Source organism: Natator depressus, chromosome 24, assembly GCF_965152275.1.
Source record: "Natator depressus isolate rNatDep1 chromosome 24, rNatDep2.hap1, whole genome shotgun sequence".
Lineage (NCBI taxonomy): Eukaryota > Metazoa > Chordata > Testudines > Cheloniidae > Natator > Natator depressus.
The window spans coordinates 11,646,778-11,663,822 of record NC_134257.1 but is presented as its reverse complement, the minus strand read 5'-3'; the positions used below and the strand labels follow the sequence as shown (position 1 = coordinate 11,663,822).

Genomic DNA, 17,045 nt, shown 5'->3' with positions numbered 1-17,045 from the left:
GCAATGTGCATCAGAGAAGCTTTGAAAACCAGTTTCATGACTGGCCAGGCTACGGTGTGAAAGTTCTGTTTGTTTCTCCTTGATGAAAACCCACCCCCTTCGTTTACTCTACTTCCCTGTAAGCCAACTGCCCTCCCCTCCCCACTTCAATCACCGCTTGCAGAGGCAATAAAGTCATTGTTGTTTCAAATTCATGCATTCTTTAAACTGTCAAGGTAGCCCGGGAGGGGTGGAGGAGGAGGGAAGCATCGGGTGGGGTCGGGGAGGAGAGAAGAACAAGGCCACACTGCACTTTAAAACTTATTGAATGCCAGCTTTCTGTTGCTTGGGCAGTCCTCTGGGGTGGAGTGTTTGGGTGCCCGGAGGCCCCCCCCCCACTACGTTCTTGGGCGTCTGGGTGTGGAGGCTATGGAACTTGGGGAGGAGGGCAGTTGGTTGCACATGGGCTGTAGCGGCGGTCTGTGCTCCTGCCTTTCCTGCAACTCAACCATACACCGGAGCATATCAGTTTGATCCCCCAGTAGCCTCAGCATTGCCTCCTGCCTTCTGTTAGCAAGCTGACACCACCTATCGTCTTCAACCTGCAACCTGTCCTCGCCTTCATATTGTGCTTTCCTGGACTCTGACATTGCTTGCCTCCATGCATTCTGCTGTGATATTTCAGTGTGGGATGACTGCATGAGCTCAGAGAACATTTCATCGCGAGTGCATTTTTTTCGCCTTCTAATCTTCGCTAACCTCTGGGACAGAGATGATCGTGTGAGTATTGAAACATTTGCAGCTGTGGGAGGGAAAAAAAGGGAGAGTAGTAGTTAAAAAGACACATTTTAGAGAACAATGGGTAGACTCTTTCATGGTGAACCTTGCTGTTAACATTACATAGCACATGTGCTTTCGGTACAAGGTCGCATTTTGCCTTTTATATTGAGGGTCTGCCGGTTTGGTGTCAGAGATCACACATGGAGGGCCGGGCAACAGAATTCGGCTTGCTGGCAGCCATGGTAAGCCACAGTCTTTTGGCTTCTTTAACCTTCATAACATGTGGGAATGGTTTCAAACAGCAGCAACCCCATTTCCCATACCAAGCAGCCGTTGAGTTGGCCATTTAAAATGGGTTGGCAATTTAAAAGGAGGGGCTGCGGTTTTCGGGTTAACATGCAGCACAAACCCAACTTACCCCCCCCCAACACACACACAATTCTCTGGGATGATCGCTTCACCCGTCCCCCCACCACGTGGCTATCAGCAGGGAATATTTCTTTTCAGCCACAGGCACACAGCCCAGCAGGAACAGCCACCTCTGAATGTCCCCTTTACTAAAATTACCCTATTTCAACCAGGTGACCATGAGGAGATGTCCCTGGAGGATTTCCACTCCATCCCCAGACAGGTTAACAGACATTTCCACTAGCTGTACTGGCTGCGAATGCATCCCAAGTCTTCAGGACAAATTAATCATTAAACACGCTTGCTTTTAAACCATGTATTATATTTATAAAGGTACACTCACCAGAGGTCCCTTCTCCGCCTGGTGGGTCCAGAAGCCTGCCTTGGGTGGGTTTGGACGGTACTGGCTCCAGGTCCAGGGTGAGAAACAGTTTCTGGCTCTCGGGGAAAAGAGTTTCTCCGCTTGCTTGCTGTGCATTAGCAACCTCCTCCTCCTCATCTTCCTCGTCCCCAAAATGTGCATCCCTGTTGCCTGATAATCCATTGATGGAGTCAAAGCACAGGGGTGGGGTAGTGGTGGTTGCACCCACTAGAATGGCATGCAGCTCATCATAGAAGCAGCAGGTCTGGGGCTCTGACCCCGAGCGGCCGTTTGCCTCTCTGGTTTTTTGGTAGGCTTGCCTGAGCTCCTTAAGTTTCACACGGTACTGCTGCAGGTCCCTGTTATAGCCTCTGTCCTTCATGCCCTTGGAGATTTTTTCAAATGTTTGGGCATTTTGTCTTTTGGAACAGAGTTCTGATAGCACAGATTCGTCTCCCCATACAGCAATCAAATCCCGTACCTCCCGTTCAGTCCATGCTGGAGCTCTTTTGCGATTCTGGGACTCCATCATGGTCACTTCTGCTGATGAGATCTGCACTCATCTGCAGCTTGCCACGCTGGCCAAACAGGAAATGAGATTCAAAAGTTTGCGGGCCTTTTCCTGTCTCCCCCAAATTCGACCCGGCAAGGTTGATTTCAGCACTAATCACCTCGTTGGGGGAGGAGTACAGAAATCGATTTTAAGAGCCCTTTAAGTTGAAAAAAATGGCTTTGTCCTGTGGACAGGTGCAGGGTTAAATCGATCTAACGCTGCTAAATTTGACCTAAACTCGTAGCAAGACCAGGGCTTATATATTGAAGCTGAGTTTAGTGCTGTTCTTATCTGAAAACTAGCCAGTGTCTCTGCTGGGCTTCACTACAGAGACAGAGCTAAATAAATGGCACTGTCTTAGGTCCTTGCAAAATGTGAACTAGTTTTTTAAAGTTCACGCAAAATCCATTGGTTTATGCCATGCAAGGAAAGCAGACTTTCTCCATTAAAAAGAAAACAGTCGAGTCTTATTGTCTGCTCATATAATTTGATTACAGTGCAGTGTGAGCCATCAGCATTATCATGTGACCAGTCCCCAGGAAAGCCTCACTTGGGGCAAAGAGCTGGGGGCGCAGTTGCAAAGGGCAGGGTTTAGATGCATACTCAGTGCAACGCCCTGCCTTGTTCTGGTGAAGTAAGTGGCAGCCCCTGGAGAGAACAGGAGATGTGCATTTACTGTGAAGGCTGCTGGCCTTCCCTTGCAGAAAGTCTTGTCACTGATCTTCCCAGATCGTACGCCGCCAGAGATGCTTACGGAGAAAAGCTGAGCTGAATTCCGCAGCCCAGCCTGTGGGGCAGTCACACGCCACATCATCTCGGCCAGGGAGGAGCTCTGTTCTTTTTCAGACGTTCTAGGTCCTCAGCGCCAGTAACTTAGCCACTCTGCCCAGACTGGAGATGCTGAGTTGCACTGTCCAGGGCACAAATGATCTGAGAAAGTCACTGCAATGAGGTCCGGGGCTGAAGTCCGTACTCAGTGAAAACTCCCACAGCCCCCCAGGCCCAGAATGGAAGTTCTCACTGAGTAAAGACTAAATATCTCAGAACTGCGGCCAGTAATTTGTGCTGTTCTCACCTTAACTGAGCATTCCAGTGGTCTGTCTGGGCAGTGTGGAGAAGGCCATGATGCTCAAGGGCTCCACCCTAGGGAATCCCCAGTCTCTCCCTAAATGAAGGTTTTAACAAGATTTCCAGTACAAGCCTGATTTGCTCCCGTTTCCCTTAGTTTTCCCAAAAGCCCTTAGCACTTCCAATGTTGCTTATGTCCTCAGTAGCCAGAGGAAAATTTGTTTGAAATTTTTGAACTGAAAGAAAAAAAGGTGTGTGGTGGGGGAAATGGTCGACTTTCCCTAACTGGTCCGGGCACATCTGGGCCTGTCAACAGTGGCCTCTGATTTTGGGAGGCCAACCTCAGGTACCTCGGGCCTGTCTCTCAGAGAATCTGAGCAGTCCAGCTCTCGTTGACTTCGCCTTGTGGTTGGCATGTGTGTGTGCTCAACCCTTCTGAAAATCTGGCCCAAGAGGTGTCCAGTTAGGCATCCAAAATGACTGGCCACTTTTGAACGTGGAGCCCTTTTATCTGAAAGGTACCTCGAGTGGGGTATTTTAGGGAGTTCTACAGTGCTGGTCTCTGTAGTGTCTATGCTAATTTGCTTCATTCTTGTTCCTGGGACAATTTCTGTGGACACTTGTTTTTGTAGTTATTCACCTTGGACATAGGAGCAGATGATGCTCTGCCAGGGATTGGCAAACATAATGAAGCCTTTTAGATTAAATTACAAAATTAGGGGCTATTTGCAGGAGTAAGAATTACTCACTTGAGTAAAGGTTGCAGATCCAGGTCCTTAGTGGCTGAAGAGAATGCAGGGGATGTGCTATATGTGGATGTTATTCAAGCATTTCATTCTCTGTTTCATTGAAATCTCACTCAACATTCAGATTGGCTTGGAAATGACACTAGCGCATGGGCTGAGAACTGGCTGCAGGCCTGAAAACTTGTGAGCCATGTAACATGCTGGGGTGCTAGGTCCAGTGCTGCTGCAGGGGTCTGTGATAGCATCATCTGGTTTCATAGATTCCATGGCCAGAAGGGACCATTGTGATTGTCTAGTATAACACAGGCCAGAGAACTGTTAGAAAAATATCTGTTTAATCTCTTCATTAACACCATAGAAGGGGGTGTAATGGCAAGACACAGAGAGACCGAGAGCTCCTGGCTAAAGGGAAACAATGCTCCTGAGACAACAGAGAGTGCCTGAGAATCCTTTCCTGCGCACCCAGCTGATCCCTGCCTTCGGCGAGGGTGGGGATGAGCGGGATTCATGCTACTAGTCTCCTTCCTTATGTTTGCTTTGCGTTCGCTTTGGGTCTAACGAAGAAAAGACCCGTGAGCTCTGCCAGGAACTCCTTTGGGACTCATTTCCACCACTGCAGGCCAAACAGCCTTGCAGAGTGTTCACACACATTGTGGCACCGGTTTAACCAGAATGTCCACGCTGCTGTGTTTAGTGCACTAGCTCGAGCCCTGCTAGCATAAGTCTCTCTAGCTGGGCTAGGAGGCGTGCTGCCTGCTGCCGTGTGGCCAAGCCCTTGGAGGGGGTGTATTCACAGGGGGAACTGAACGAGGGGGTGATTGGAGCTGCGTGGAAAGCAGGGGCAGAAGGATGTGGAGAATGCCGTGGGCACATTCCCTGGCGTTTCTCTTTAAGAAGCTGGTCTCAGTGGAGGCAGCTCTGAGCTCTCAGCCTTCCCATCCCCTGGCTCCTGCCCACTCACTGTTTCACTGTCCTCTCTAATTCTGTCTTTCCTAAACAGCACATACCCTTCAATACCTGTAGTCCAGTCATGACTACTATTCCACCATGTTTCTGTTATCCCTATAATATCTGGTTTCACTTCCTGCACCAGTAGCTCTAATTCCTCCATTTTGTTACCTGGGCTCCTCGCATTGGTGTACAAACATCTTAATTTTTGCTGTTTGGCCTCACTCACATTCTTTACCCGATTAGGCATGGACATTCTACAGCCAGTATGACCTGTTAGACTGGTATCCACACTCCCCTTCCTCCTTATGTCCATTCTCCTACCCACGGCTGTAGCCTTTCTTACTTTGTTTTCTTCCCTCTCAATGTTAAAATCCGGTGTGGAGATTACCTGGACATCTCCCAACCATCCCCCCAAATTCCTAGTTTAAAGCTCTCTTAATCAGTTGTGCCAGCCTCCATCCTCGAAGTCTATTTCCTTCCCTACTCAGATAAAGTCCATCCCGAGAGAACTGTCCTCTGTCCATGAATGCCTCCCAGTGGCCATACATCCCAAAGCCCTCCTTATAGCACCACTGCCTGAGTCATCTGTTGATAGTCATAATCTTGTCACACCTTTGTTGCCCTTCTCTAGGAACAGGAAGAATCCCACTGAAGATCAGTCCTAGCCTTCACAACTTCCTCAGGCAAGGAGTTCCACAGGTTGATTGTGTGCTTGCTGCCCATTAATTTCATTTGGTGGCCCCTAGTTCTTATATTATGGGAACAAGTAAATAACTTTTCCTTATTCACTTTCTCCACACCACTCATGATTTTATAGACCTCTATCCTATCCCCCCTTAGTCTCCTCTCTTCCAAGCTGAAAAGTCCTACCCTCTTTAATCTCTCCTCATATGGGACCCGTTCCAAACCCCTAATCATTTTAGTTGCCCTTTTCTGAACCTTTTCTAACGCCAGTATATCTTTTTTGAGATGAGGGGACCACATCTGTATGCAGTATTCAAGATGTGGGCATACCATGGATTTATATAAGGGCAATAAGATATTCTCCGTCTTATTCTCTATCCCTTTTTTTAATGATTCCTGACATCCTGTTTGCTTTTTTGACTGCCGCTGCACACTGTGTGGGCGTCTTCAGAGAACTAGCCACGATGACTCCAAGCTCTTTCCTGATTTTCTGATCCTGGATGGGAAGGTCTGTGTGTTCCCCAAGAGGTCCAACGATGCATGCGCCATCCTGTCGCCAAGGCTGGAGAGGCTGCAGCAGAGCTTCACCGTGTGCCAGAGACCCTTCAGCCATCTAGCCCGGCCCTATGGCCTCTTCTCCTGTGCCACCAGGGACACAATGACCAGATCCTGCTCTGCCAGGAGAGCCCCACTGAGTATCAGAGGCAGGTGGGCGAGGAGCCCCTGACATTCAGTGTCCCACCGAGCAGCAGCAGTGCCTGGCCTGGGACTCGGCCACGGGGCTGGTGCAGCGGCGGCGAACAGGCAAGCCTTAGGCAGGAAGGGTGCTGCCGAGGGCTGAGCCGGCGATCGTCCTGGGGAAGGACCAGGACTCCTACGGGGGCTCATTAGATGCCAATCAGGCATTTGTGGGGAGGTGAACGTGTGGCGTTATGTGCTGTCGCCTGAACAGATGGGGCAGCTGCATAGGGAGAAGCTCCCAGCCCCGGGCCAGACAGGGCAGCCCGGAGTTACCAGCTCCAGGCTAGGGGGTGACGGAGCCCACGGTGCACGGTGCATGGTGCACTGTCAGCGCCCAGGAACCTGGAGTGGGGAGGAGTGGGAGGGCCCTGGGAGATGGAGGGAGCCACCCGGCTGCTGAGCCCTGGGAGCGGGGAAGACGCTCTTCACAAGTGACTTGGGATTCTGGGTGTCTCAGTTTGTGGGACACCTGGAAGGGGCCAGCTCCAGAGGGGGCTGAGCAATCTGCTGCCAAGACCTGGCCGTTCCAGGGGCCCCAAATCACTTGTCGCTTATGAAAACATTGGCCCTTGTCTGGGCCCATTTGTGCCTGATGGGCTTCTCTGGAGGCCCCCCGTCTCTGTGTCACTATTGAGTCCAATGAAGTGAGGAAACCTGCCGGGGCCTCTGCTGGTAGGGCTCCGAAATCAGCAAGGAGTGGGCAGGAGCCTCCCACGCAGAGGCTGTGAGCTCCCTGGGTGGATGGGGAGATGGCTGGGGATGGGCCCTCAGCACAGCTAATGCAGCGACCCCTCTGCCGCTACCCCTCCACTGCTGCACTCATCACCACACAGAGAGCTGGGCCCAACCGGCCACTGGCCATAGTAGCTCACGGTGAAGCCCTGCAATCCTGCCCCACCCCGGCCTTTCCCATTCGCCCTCCCAGAGTAGGGCAGCAGCCTGAGCCAGGGGCACATTCATCTCTGTGCTGAGAGCTGCCTGGACACTGAGCAGAACCAAGGTCCAGTGCTGGGACCCCTGAGACACTGCTTCCCCCGTGTCCCCACCGGCACAGGCAAAGCCCCTCCCTGGGCCGCTGTCTCCTGCCATGGGGACTAGTGCGCTTTTGGGGCCTCAGCCCTTCAGAACAGCAGGGTTGAGCTGGGTGAGATCTGCTTCCACCCATCTCCTGACAGAGCCAGCCAGGGAGCTCCAGCAAGCCCCCCAGTAACTGGCCTGGCCACCACTTGCTGCTGCTGTGAACACCCTGTCAGCACCAGCCTAGACCCTTGTTCCAGCACTGATGTCACCTGCCAGGTGCATGACATCACATGCCATCCCAGGGACCCAGAACTGCTGCTTCCCAGAATGCATCAGCCAGGGAAGCGGCTGATGGGTTAGAAACCACTGCAGTCTCCTGGCACCTGGCAGGCAAGTCTAGGCGGGCTGTGGGGAGAGGGTGTTTCTGACCCTGGATGAGGGCCCTGTGTGCCTGCACCCAGCACATGGTGTAACAAGGAGCCGTGCTGGGCAGGGCCATGGTGCCCTGGGGGTGATGGACACAGAGAGAGTGTGGGCAGCTCATCACCCCTTTACCCAGTCTGGCTCTATTATGGCGGCGGGGGGGGGGGGGGCGTTCCCTGTGGGCTGAGCCTCCCCTCCATCCCCCTCAAAAGCTGCTGTCCTGGAGACCATTCCATAGCCAAGGTAGGCTGGAGGGTGCTGTGGCTGGAGCCTTTTCCAGCAGCTGTGAGAGTGCTGGCCCAGAGGCCAGCACTGCAACCACAGCTGTGCCAGATGCCCTGCATGGCTGCATGTGGCTGGCCGAGCCCTTTTCCTTCCCTCCCCCACACCTCGGGAACAGCCTGTTCCTTCTTGGGAGAAGCTGTTGAAAGTGTGGCTGGTTTCCCGTATGCAGCTCTAATGAGTAACTGCCATGATCACCAGCCCTGCAACCTCCCAGCCCCTGCCCCACCCCCTGCATCTGCAACTCTGACTGCACCCGACCTGCAAATACTGGAATATTGTTTACCCATCGATTCTGCTGCCGTCACCACTGGGATATAAATCAGGGCTGGTCCCCCTGGTCTCTGCGCTTGGGGACTAGCATTGCCTGGGGCAGGTTTCAGGGCAGAGCGGCCCTGGCCTCCCACCTCCCTTCTCTGTGTTCCTGCCCTGCTAACACTCCCCTCTGGGTCGCTCTGCAGGTGAAGAATATGGAGAAACTGCAGCTTTGGCTCCTCGTCCTTGCTGGCTTCTCAGGAACGGTCGCCCAGACAGGTAGGGGTAGAGCCGGCTGTGCCAGGGGGCCGAGCCCTGGCTGAATCTGCAGAAGGATGGGGCTGGCAGCTGGCTTCTGCAAGGTTTAAGATGACCCTTGTTATTGCAATGCTGCTACTGCTGCTGCAAAAAGCAAATGCAATTTTAGGTTTCATTACCAGAGGCACAGCATGCAAGTCCCGGGTGGAGATGGCACCGCTCTGCTCAGTGCTGGTGAGGCCTCAGCTGCTGTACTGTGTCCAGTTTTGGTTCCCAATGCATAGAAAGGATGTAGAGAAACTGGCAAGGATCCAGAGGCAAGCGACCAAGATGATCAAGGGGAGGGAATTCAGGCCATCTGAGCACAGGCTGAAGGAACTGGGTAGGTTTAGTTTGGAAAAGAGGAGATTAAGGGGGAATATGATAGCGAGCTTCAAATGCTTGAAAGGCTGCCATAAAAACGATGGAGAAAAGTTGCTCTCTCTTGCCATGGAGGGCAGGACAAGAGGCAGCGGGTTCAGACTACAGCAGAGCAGATTTAGATGAAAAACTTCCTAACGGTAAGAACAGAAGGACAATGGAGCAGATGCATAGGGAGGTTGTGGAAGCTCCTTCACTGGAGGTTTTCAAAAGGAGGCTGGAGCCATCTGTCTGCGATGGTTTAGCCACAACAAATCCTGAATCCTGGCAGGGGTTAGACTAGATGACCCTGGCAGTCCCTTCTAACCCCAAGGGTCCATGATTCCAAACCCTCTTCCTGGCTTGCTTGTCGAGTGCGTGGGGAGAGGAGGGGACGAGCTGGGCTGGGTGCTGGGACCCTCACTCACTCAAGTCCCTTTGCTGCAGCGGGCCTGGGTGCTGGGGGAAGCTGTGAGCTGTCTCTGCAGTGACAGTGTTCCCAGGTTCTTGGCTCAGCAGCTCCTCACACTGAGAGTTGCCCCCCACAGCAGCTGCAGAGAAAGGGAAGAGAGGAAAACGAGGGAGGGAGAAAGGAGGTTGTGGGGGAGAACAGGGCTCCATGGGGCATCGGCCAAAGCACTCACCTCCCAGCGCTAAGTCTCATTGCCAGATATACTGCACAACCCCAGAGAGAGGTGCCTGGGCAGAGCTGTGTGTGTGGGGAGCTTAGGGCTGGGATAACAGGGGGCTGCAAGTCGGGATTGAGGGGCATCGGCAGAGCTGTGTACACGGCCCATTGCACAGCAAGAGCAGGGCCCTGTGGATTGTGGCCACGGGCAGAGGTGAGCGCATGCGTGGCTGGGAAGGGGTGTGAATGTCCAGGGATAGGAATAGCAGTTTTTCTGCAGGCCAGGGCTGGAGGCAGCCCAGACTGGAAGGGCAGCAGGTACCGTGATCAGGGTCCCATCTCTGGGCACAGAGTGAGAGGGAAGCTCGCCCTCTGTCAGCCCAGCCTGTCCGTCGCCAGCCAGGACTGAGCCTCCTGTCTGAGAACATGGCCCAGGTTCCATCCAGCCTCAGCAGGCACAGGGCCAGCTCCTCAATGGGTGCAAATCAGCAGAGCTCTGGTGACATGACTTGTTGTGCCTTGTTAACACCAGCTGCAGCTCTGGCCCCACACGTTTCCTCATGGGAGAGGTTGGAAACCTAGAATGAGCCATTTTCTGACAGGCTAAAATTTCCTGCATCTGAGCGCCCATGGGGACGAGGAGCAGCTCCCCTACAGGGAGTGAACAGCACCACCCCTCGCAGGACACGTTTCACCAGGGGATCCGCAGGTACCATGCAGATGAGCTGGGATTCACTCACAGATCGCCCCCTCCACCAGCAGGCAGTCACCACAGGGGCGGGACCCAGTGGCTGTCTGTGCACAGCAGCTGCATGGCAGAGCCCTGGCGCTGGGCACAAAGAGGGATGCTGTCTGCAGGAGATTGTGGCTGGTGAACGCACTGGGCTGAGCGGGGGTCTGACAAGGCCTTGCTGTGGGGATCAGAGTGCCGGCCTGGTCAGACAACTGGCACCTTCCTACCAGTCAGCTGGTCCCATGTGAATTCTGGGTCACACCAACTGATTTACTGATTCCAGTCCGCCGAGCCAGGGGTGAATCCATTAGCCAGGTGCCACAGGGCAGGGTGCCACAGGGTGGAAAGGTGGCAGGGAGGGGCCAGTGCCAGGCGCGTGGGTGGCAGTGACTGGGCGGGCTTGGCCGGAAGCCTTGGGGTAGAGCAGATTCAGCCAGGTGCTGTGGGGGATAGACAGGCTCGGACCCCCACAGCACCTTGGGGTAAACAGGCTCAGACAGGCACTGTGGAGTAGGTAGGAGGGGGGCCAGGCGGGCTCGGGTAGGTGCCCTGAGGCAGGAGGGGAGTTGGGCAGGCTCAGCCAGGTGCAGTGAGGAAGGGGGGCTGGCTCCTGCCCCCCTGAAGGCTTGTTACACTCTGTGACGAGTTGCTTGGGGTCTCCTGGGGCTCGGCAGGCTCAGCCCAGCTCAGTCCCCTCTGCATGGGGAGGGCCGTGCCACCGTGCCTTCCATTGACCTTATGCGGGGCTGGGCAGGGCGACACGCTCGCTCCACAAGCAGGAACGGAGCAGGCGGGGGAGCCCCATTGGCCTGTGGCCCAGGAGGCTCTGGAGTCCAGCAGTCTCTGGGCGGGCCCTGGGCTGGCACAAGAGGCACACCCCCTGCTCTGGACAGCGCTGCTGGGCTCTGCCCTGGGCGCCTGTCCCAGGTCTGGGCCCAGGGCTCTCATTCACCCTCCTGGTCAGCGGGCTCTGCGAACCCCAGCACACACGTGACTGCTGCACTCTCAGGCAGCCAGCGGGCTCAGACCCAGGTGGGATCTGCAGGGACTCACCGTCCTCCCTGGAAATGGCTGAAATCGGGCCCTGAGCTCTGGGAGACAAGCAGCATGATGCTGCCCGTGCTCTTCACACAGGGAACGGGTTAGGGCCCAACTGCCCTCCCTTGACTGCCAGGCATCAAATGCCGCCCGAACTGCCCTGCAGCAACCTGCACCCCCTGCCCAAACTGCTCCCCCAGCACCCTTGATCACCCTGCCCAAACCGCCTCCCCAGCACCTTTCATCCCCTGCCCAAACTGCCCCCCAGCAACCTGCACCCCCCTGTACAAACCTCTCCCCTAGCACCCTTCATCCCCCTGCCCGAACCGCCCCCCCCAGCACGCTGCACCCGCTGCCTGAACCGCCACCCCAGCACCCTTCATACCCCTGCCCGAACCGCCCCCCGAGCACCCTTCATCCCCCTGCCCGAGCCGCCCCCCGAGCACCCTTCATCCCCCTGCCCGAACTGCCCCCCCCAGCAACCTGCACCCCCCTGTCCGAACCGCCCCCCCAGCATGCTGCCCCCACTGCCCGAACCGCTCCCCTAGCACCCTTCATCCCCCTGCCCGAACCGCTCCCCTAGCACCCTTCATCCCTCTGCCTGAACCGCCCCCCCAGCACCCTTCATCGAACTGCTCCCCTAGCACCCTTCATCCCCCTGCCCGAACCGCTCCCCCCAGCACCCTTCATCCCCCTGCCCGAACCGCTCCCCTAGCACCCTTCATCCCCCTGCCCGAACCGCCCCCCCTGCACCCTTCATCCCCCTGCCTGAACCGCCCCCATCACTCTTCATCCCCCTGCCTGATCCGCCCCCCGAGCACCCTTCATCCCCCTGCCCAAACCGCCCCCCCAGCACCCTTCATCCCCCTGCCTGAACTGCCCCCCCAGCAACCTGCACCCCCCTGTCCGAACCGCCCCCCAGCACCCTTCATCCCCCTGCCTGTACCGCCCCCCCCCAGCAACCTGCACACCCCTGTCCGAACAACCTCCCTAGCACGCTGCATCCGCTGCCCGAACCGCCTCCGCAGCACCCTTCATCCCCCTGCTTGAACTGCCCCCCCAGCACCCTTCAGCCCTGTTAAGGTTCCCTCCCCACTCTGAACTCTGGGATACAGATGTGGGGACCTGCATGAAAGACCCCCTAAGCTTATTCCCACCAGCTTAGGTTAAAAAATTTCTCAAGGTAAAATTTTTTTCTTGTCCTTGGATGGGTTCTGCTGCCACCACCAAGTGAGTTAGACAAAGATTCAGGAAAAGGACCACTTGGAGTTCCTGTTTCCCTAAAATATCCCCCAAGCCCCTTCACCCCCTTTCCTGGGGAGGCGTGAAAATAGTTTACCAACCAAATAGGTAAACCAGGTGAGCACAGACCAGAGGCTTGGGTTTCTAGGACACTAAAAACCAATCAGATTTTTAAAAAACAGAACTTTATTATAAAGGAAAAAAAAAGTAAAAGAAACCCCTCTGTAAAATCAAGATGGAAGGTAATTTTACAGGGTAATAAGATTCAAAACACAGAGGATTTCCCTTTAGGCAAAACTTCAAAGTTACAAAAAACAGGGATAAACCTCCCTTTTAGCACAGGGAAAATGTACAAGCTGAAACAAAAGATACTTTAACGCATTTTTTTGCTATTACTTACTATTTTTGTAAGTTAGATGTATTATTTAGGAGGAGTTAGATTACTTGCTTGGTCTCTTTTTTTGTCTTTGAGAGAACACACAGAAAGAGACAAAGCAAAAACCTTCCCCCCACAGATTTGAAAGTATTTTTTCCCCTTATTGGCGCTTTTGGTCAGGTGCCAACCAGGTTATCTGAGCTTCTTAATCCTTTACAGGTAAAGGAGGGATTTTATACTACCCTTACATGTATGTTTATGACACTCCCCCTGCTCGAACTGCCCCCCCCAGCACCCTTCATCCCCCTGCCCAAACTGCCCCCAGCACCCTTCACCCCCTGCCGAAACTGCCCCCCCCAGCACCCTGCACCCCCTACCTAAACCGCCCCCCAGTACCCTTCATCCCCCTGCCCGAACCGCCCCCCCACAGAACCCAGCCTCACTGGCCGCCCGTGTCTCCCTGGCAGATCTACATGGCAAAGTGTTCGTGTTCCCTAAGGCATCTGGAACTGCCCATGTCATCCTGAAGCCGAGGCTGGAGAGGCCGCTGCGGAACGTCACTGTTTGTATGAGATTCGGGTGCGACCTGACTCGGGCCTACAGCCTCTTCTCCTACGCCACCAAGGCCAAGGACAACGACTTCCTCCTCTTCAAACCCAAGCCCGGGGAGCTCAGTCTGTACGTCGGAGGCGAACTGGTCACCTTCAAAGTCCCAGAAAGAACAGGAACAAGCGCTGGGTGGGTGCACATCTGTGCTAGCTGGGAGTCCGCCACCGGCATAGCCGAGCTCTGGGTGAACGGGAGTCCCTTACCCAGGAAGGGGCTAAAGAAAGGCTACTCTGTTGGCGCCCAGGGTGTGCTCATCCTGGGGCAGGAGCAGGACACCCCTGGGGGTGGGTTTGACGTAAATCAGTCGTTTGTCGGGGAAATCACAGATGTGTACATGTGGGACACTCTGCTTTCCCCGGATGAAGTTAGCCTTGTCATGAACAATGGGGTCCTGCCTCACCTCATCCTTGACTGGACAACCCTGAGCTACGAGACCAAAGATTATGTTGTCATTAAACCCAGCCTGCTCCCAGTGTACTGAGGGCCCAGAACTGCTTGGCTAGTGGGGCTGGAAAATGGGTGGGGGCGCAAAGCAAGGAATTGTCTGTATCATTGTGGTAATGTAATGGACCTGCTCGGCAGGGGGCTGGCCAGGGCCCTGCGATGGGAAAGAGGCAGGTGTGCTCCGGAGATCTGCACATGGACCTGGGACCAGGGAGCTCCTCACGTCTATCTCCAGCTCTGACCCCAACTCCTACTGGGACCTTGGGAAATCACATGGGCCAGATTTGCACGGGTGCTCACCTTGTAACAGGGCCAGCCACCCCTGAGCACCCCCTGCTGGCCAGGGGTGGCTCTGCGGTTCCCTGCCTCAGTTTCCCCTCTTGGACTCTCAGTCATTCCCCCAAAGCCTTTCATGAGTCCAATTACAACAGCCCTTCTTGGGGTCTGCTTTAAGGCCATAAAATGCCAAAGGATTCAAAGAGCCCCACCCGGCTTAGCCTATGAGCAGACCTCTGTGCCTGCCCATGGCTCCAAGGAGTCTGCAGGCAAAGCCCTTTGCTGGTCCCTCAGCCTTCTCAGGGTCCCTGCAGCACACCCTCTGCAGCATCTTTGCACTATTTCTGACTGGGCTCAGCCCTCCTTCCCAAGGGGGCGGTTCTCTGCTGCAGCTCTGCCAGGCTCCCTGCCACTGCCCATGGCCCCCCCCATCTCTAACCCCCTCTAACTCATCTCCCCTGGAAATGGCCATGTCACAGGCCGTGGCCATCCCCCTCAAGGGGCAACCACCCTGAGGCACACACCTGTGCTGAGCTTTTGAGCATTCACCCTTCCCTCCTGTGAGGTGCTGATGGCAACATGTGCCTCCCGGGGAGTTGGGAGGTAGAACCAGACCAAGGCTGTCTTATGAACAGTGCACAAGGGGTTCAGGCACCCGAGCCCCACTCAGTTCAATGGGAGTTTGTGCCCAGCCAGAGTCTGTGATGTGCTTGGAGCACAGCAGTGCTGGAAGTGTCAGGGGCCTTCATGGTCACCATAAGCAGAGCCTGCCAGAGCAGACCAGCTCCATGTGTCCAGCCTGATACATTCCTGGGTTGGCTCCGTGCTGGAGACATTTCCCAGCCTTGTACGTCATTATCTCCATTGCTTCTGGGAGGCATCCCAAGTACTAGGTCCAAGGAGCCCCACGGTTACCCTGCTGCCTCTCCACTGGGTGCCTAGGGCCGAGTTTGGAATGACTGTGATCACCTGTGTTGTAAGAGACTGTGCCATTGTCCCAGGGGCTTGGCGCCCTGCCAGCCCCAGTAAATGACCCTTTCAGCTGAGCTGTGTGCATGGTTATTGGGAACCCACACGGTGACCTGCAGGGCCCAGCAAGGTGGGTGCTGTGGTCAGACCTCTTCTAACACCTCTAAGTGCCCAAACAGGGAGAGAACAGGTGGGTGGGGGCTTGTGGCTCCAGGCCTTGTGCAGATAGCTAAAGGGGGGTCTGAACAGTTATCCACCCTGTTTCTTTGGTTGCCAGGTGCCCGCTTTTCAACCAGAAAGTCTGGTCGAAAGGGGAACTGACAATGTCCGGTCAGATGTACTGAGTGGACATCAAAAGGGCAGTTACCACGGGGCCGGGGGAGACACCGGGTCATTAAACCATGCCAGCCCCATCTCAACCGGAACCGCCTCCTACCTGCAAGTAGGCTCCTTGTCGACTGCAGCAGCTCCTGCAGCCCCAGAGCAGAGGGGGGAGCCCAGCTGGTGGGGGGGGAAGATGGAGACGATCCGGAGAGGGGGAGAGAGGAGCGATTGACTGAGGCAGGGCCATGGGGAGAAGAGGTGGAGAAGGAGACAGGGCCTCATGATAAGAGGTGGAGCCGGGGTGGAGCCTTGGGGGAAGGGGTGGGGTGGGGGTCAGGGACTTGGGGGAAGGAGTGGGGAAGAGGGCGGGGCCTTGGGGGTCTGGTTACCAGCAATCCAAAAGGTGGCAACCTTCACTGTTTCTGAGAGCTAGAATGCATCAGTGTACAGGAGAGACGGATTCCACAAAACACCCTGTCAGTGTGTACTGCTCTTCACACAACACAAAGAAAATGGAGAAACCACACAGGTACTGTTGGGTCAGCCTCACGTTGCGCGCACGCACACACATACACACACACACACACTCACTCTAAGCTCAAGGCCTCCTATCCCCTTCAGGGGCAGGCAGCTGTGAGCAGCTCCCCTTTCTCAGAGATGCTAGCTGAGTGACTGCACAGAACACATCAGGGACAAGACCCTGGTTCTAACCCCAAAGACTTCCGTTTCATTCCTGTGGTCACCCTGCCTTAGGCCAGAGCTCGCTTAAAAATGGAATTCCTGTCCTGATAGGAATGGTGACGTTTTGAAAGATGGTTTTGTCCCAAATCAGGAGGAAAATTCAAAATTGCAGAATATTTTGCAAAACAAATTTTTTTGATTTGGACCCATCAGAATGACCTTATCACAATGTTTCATTGTGATATTGTCAAACCCCTGTAATGTAAGCAGGGTCTGAATGAGTTTTCCCCTGACATCTCTTGATGAGCTATGGAATAGGACTTCAGGAACTGATCTTATTTGCATGGGCACACCCACCCTGCCTAGGTGCTCAGCATGATGGGATTGCTTGCCCAAATGATCACTTTTGGCTGGTGTTGCATCCCCAGTCTCCTTGTTATTGGGACAGGAGTAAGAAAGTGTTGTTATCCTTGTTGTGTGCACCAAGGGCAGCAGAACTGTGCTTGGAAAGCCATGACTAATCAACTAAATGGCACTCGCTAGGCAGGGGACATAGGTTCCACAGACCAGCAGTGGTGATGGGATTATGAGTAAGTGTATTTGGCGGGGTGGATGTGATTGCAGGGTGCTAGAGACCATCTGATCCATCCTTTCACCACTCTGTAATAAAAGACCTAATTTAGACTCAACTGAAAGTTTTGTTACATGCTGTGGGGTTGAAATAATTGATACCTAGATTTGAGTGTTAGACCTGCTTTGGGACAGTGTTTCTGGTGTAAGAGACTGTCCAGTATGTACCAGCAGTGAGGATCCCATA

At 54.6% G+C, this 17,045-nt stretch overlaps 2 protein-coding genes across 2 annotated transcripts; one reads left to right on the top strand and one right to left on the bottom strand.

The window, feature by feature from the left end:
- Nucleotides 1-377: 377 nt before the first annotated feature.
- On the bottom strand, nt 378-2,060 carry LOC141977379 (uncharacterized). The gene is made up of 2 exons (XM_074938835.1): nt 1,511-2,060; nt 378-781 (listed from the first exon to the last, which is right to left on the bottom strand). Exons 1-2 carry the CDS (start codon nt 2,058-2,060, stop codon nt 378-380), a joined length of 954 nt encoding a protein of 317 aa, XP_074794936.1.
- Nucleotides 723-14,692, top strand: APCS (amyloid P component, serum). The gene is made up of 3 exons (XM_074938836.1): nt 723-759; nt 8,458-8,530; nt 13,393-14,692. Exons 2-3 carry the CDS (start codon nt 8,467-8,469, stop codon nt 14,013-14,015), a joined length of 687 nt encoding a protein of 228 aa, XP_074794937.1. The 5' UTR covers nt 723-759; nt 8,458-8,466; the 3' UTR covers nt 14,016-14,692.
- Nucleotides 14,693-17,045: the final 2,353 nt, after the last annotated feature.

Bases quoted from the DNA above. Each gene is read 5' to 3' on its own strand.
- LOC141977379 (XM_074938835.1), bottom strand. From the start codon at position 2,060: ATGATGGAGTCCCAGAATCGCAAAAGAGCTCCAGCATGGACTGAACGG. The intron at 782-1,510 runs GTGAGTGTACCT...TCCCTCCCACAG, and splicing joins AGGCGGAGAAGGGACCTCTG to CTGCAAATGTTTCAATACTC.
- APCS (XM_074938836.1), top strand. From the start codon at position 8,467: ATGGAGAAACTGCAGCTTTGGCTCCTCGTCCTTGCTGGCTTCTCAGGA. The intron at 8,531-13,392 runs GTAGGGGTAGAG...TCTCCCTGGCAG, and splicing joins AGGAACGGTCGCCCAGACAG to ATCTACATGGCAAAGTGTTC.